Consider the following 2500-nt stretch of genomic DNA (forward strand, 5'->3'; position numbering starts at 1 on the left):
ACATGACAAGCTCATTTGATTATCGTAATAAACTTAATTCAGCTAATTTGAAGATCATAATAATAAACCTAAAATAATTTCTAAGAGGATGATAGTACTATAATAAAACAGCCACGGTGAAAAAGATCAAATATACCAATCAATAACAAGATAAGGATTCCTAAGGAATAACACAAGAAGGTCACACAAATAACAACAACACAAGCTCCCATAAATAACAACACAGCGACGCCTGGAAATAGAAACAAGTATGATGATGGTTAAATTATCGATCAGGTCCCCCTATAAATAAGACGCGTAGCTTGATGATATTTCTTAGTAACATTTCTCTCTTAAATGTCAAATGTTTCTGGTATAGTTAATAATAAATAGCTGATATAAGATAAACGTTTGAGAGAGAGAGAGAGAGAGAGAGAGAGAGAGAGAGAGAGAGAGAGAGAGAGAGAGAGAGAGAGAGTTTTCAAAATTAACCTTATTTCAATAGAACTTGCCATTTCAACAATAGCTGTTATTAAGCAACTAGAGAGAGAGAGAGAGAGAGAGAGAGAGAGAGAGAGAGAGAGAGAGAGAGAGAGAGAGAGAGAGAGAGAGAGAGAGAATAATCGTTGGATGTCAACTGCTCATACGACAAGTACAGATACGTTTAAAGCTAATATAAAACGACTAACATCATACCTCAAAGGCTTAGGGTCCAATTAAATACAATTACACATTAATCAATATATTAACCATGACGTTCAACAATTAAATGCGTTGATTAAAAGATAATTAATTACTTTAATACCTTAAATGTGACTTAACTGACAAGAGTAGGGAACAGTGCGAAACATTAACTTTACCTTTTAACCTAACCATCGAAGTAGTCAATATATCAATCATGGCGTTTAACAATTAAATGTGTTGATGAAAAGATAATTTTAATATCTTTAATGTAACTTAACTGACAAGAGTAGGCTACAAAACGAAACATTAACTTTACATATTAACCTAACCATCGAAGTAATCAAATCTAAAACATTAAATCAAAAGGACTTCTCTTTCTCTCACCTGTTTGTGAGCCGTGACGACTTCGCTGATTTTGACAGCCTTGTCAGCACGTGTCCTGAGTTGAAGGTGGTCCCTGACGTTGGCCAGCCCCAAAACTCTGAGCACGGTGGCGTCCACATGAGGGTCATGAACGTGTCTGAGTCCTCCAGGGGCACCTCCGAGATCGAGCGTGGGTTGTTGGGCACCAGCTGGTCCTCCAGCACCAGAGACGTCGTATGGAGGCAAGGGCACTCCCGCCCCTGATGAAGGGGGGAGAGATACGCCAGAGCCTTGTTCTAAGGGCACGACGAAGACGGGGTCGTCACCGAAACCGCCGACAGGCCCTGCTGCTGATCCATGTACAGGTGGCAAGGGCACGCCGCCTCCTCCCAAAGGAAAACTGCCATCATGTCCAACGGACTGAGGCACATCCGACGAATGGGGCGGAAGTGGCACTCCTCCTCCGCCACTGCTAAAGTCTAGCGATGCACCTGCTGTCGGATCTGACGACGCCTGCTGTGGCGGAAGACCAGGCAGTGGCACTCCTCCATCTTGAGCTAAGACTAAGTTCGCCACACTACCCAACACCACGACCAAAAACTGCACCCTCCACCACATTGTCCGAGAGTCTTAAATTCTTAATTTGACCCTCTCAACACGACACACACCTCAATACTGAGTTCTTGGATGGAGACACGCTGCTAAAAGAACTTCGTCTGAAGGATTGTTGTTGCCAAACAGCTGACTCACGCTTCATTTGCCAGACGTACGATGTTGACTGGCATCCAGGAGTGATTGTATTCTTCTCATTATGATAATATACTCCCGTTTGTTTTCACGTACATTTCTGCAACAAGAAAAAAATTATATTCTATATTAATTATCAATTAAAATGCACATTTATAATACTCCACTTAAAAAACAAATTAAAAGTACTGGTAACTACACCCAGATGGCATTGATTGCATAGGTTACCAGATATCACGAGAAGCTTCATTTCTAACTTCCTAAAACCAAGAAAAAATATTTCCAAATCATTCGAACCAAGTATATCGTTAAAAAAAACTAAACTCGAACAATTAAAATTTAGAAATAGAAATATAACTTAGGAGCGAAATATTGCAACTCAGCTGGCGCTATCTGGCAAGTATCATTGATTGGCATCGTCACCTGGCGAATGGCATACCAATTGAGGCATTGCGCATTAATCAAAAGCTATTTCTCAATCAGCATATAAACCACTTGGCCTATACCTTTTTCGAATCCCTAGGAGGGAAACGTAAGCTTCCTGTTTAACCGCGACCTATGGGGAAATAGCAGACCACAGAAAATGTCTCGAAGCTAGAAAATATTTCAAAATATCTAATGCGTAACGCTGGCTGTATTAATGGCCGGTCGGTTTTGACATTCTAAGAGCATAGTGTAGCGTGTGTGAGTCATGGTGGGCCACGCAGGAAACATGACATTTATCGTT

General features: G+C 40.8%; 1 protein-coding gene across 2 annotated transcripts in view; it reads right to left on the reverse strand.

Annotated features, from left to right (window-relative positions):
- The window catches only part of LOC137638526 (uncharacterized), a 52508-nt gene extending 50790 nt beyond the window's left edge, over window positions 1–1718 (reverse strand). The window contains exon 1 of one of the 2 annotated variants that reach the window (XM_068370648.1): window positions 1048–1718. In XM_068370648.1, coding sequence (XP_068226749.1) covers window positions 1048–1644 — 597 coding nt within the window. In that variant the 5' untranslated portion in view covers window positions 1645–1718. The remainder of the gene's footprint in view (window positions 1–1047) is intronic. The other variant, XM_068370649.1, reaches the window with a different exon arrangement.
- Between the last annotated feature and the right edge of the window lie 782 nt (window positions 1719–2500).

The sequence above is a fragment of the Palaemon carinicauda genome, chromosome 3 (genome assembly GCF_036898095.1).
Source record: "Palaemon carinicauda isolate YSFRI2023 chromosome 3, ASM3689809v2, whole genome shotgun sequence".
NCBI lineage: Eukaryota > Metazoa > Arthropoda > Malacostraca > Decapoda > Palaemonidae > Palaemon > Palaemon carinicauda.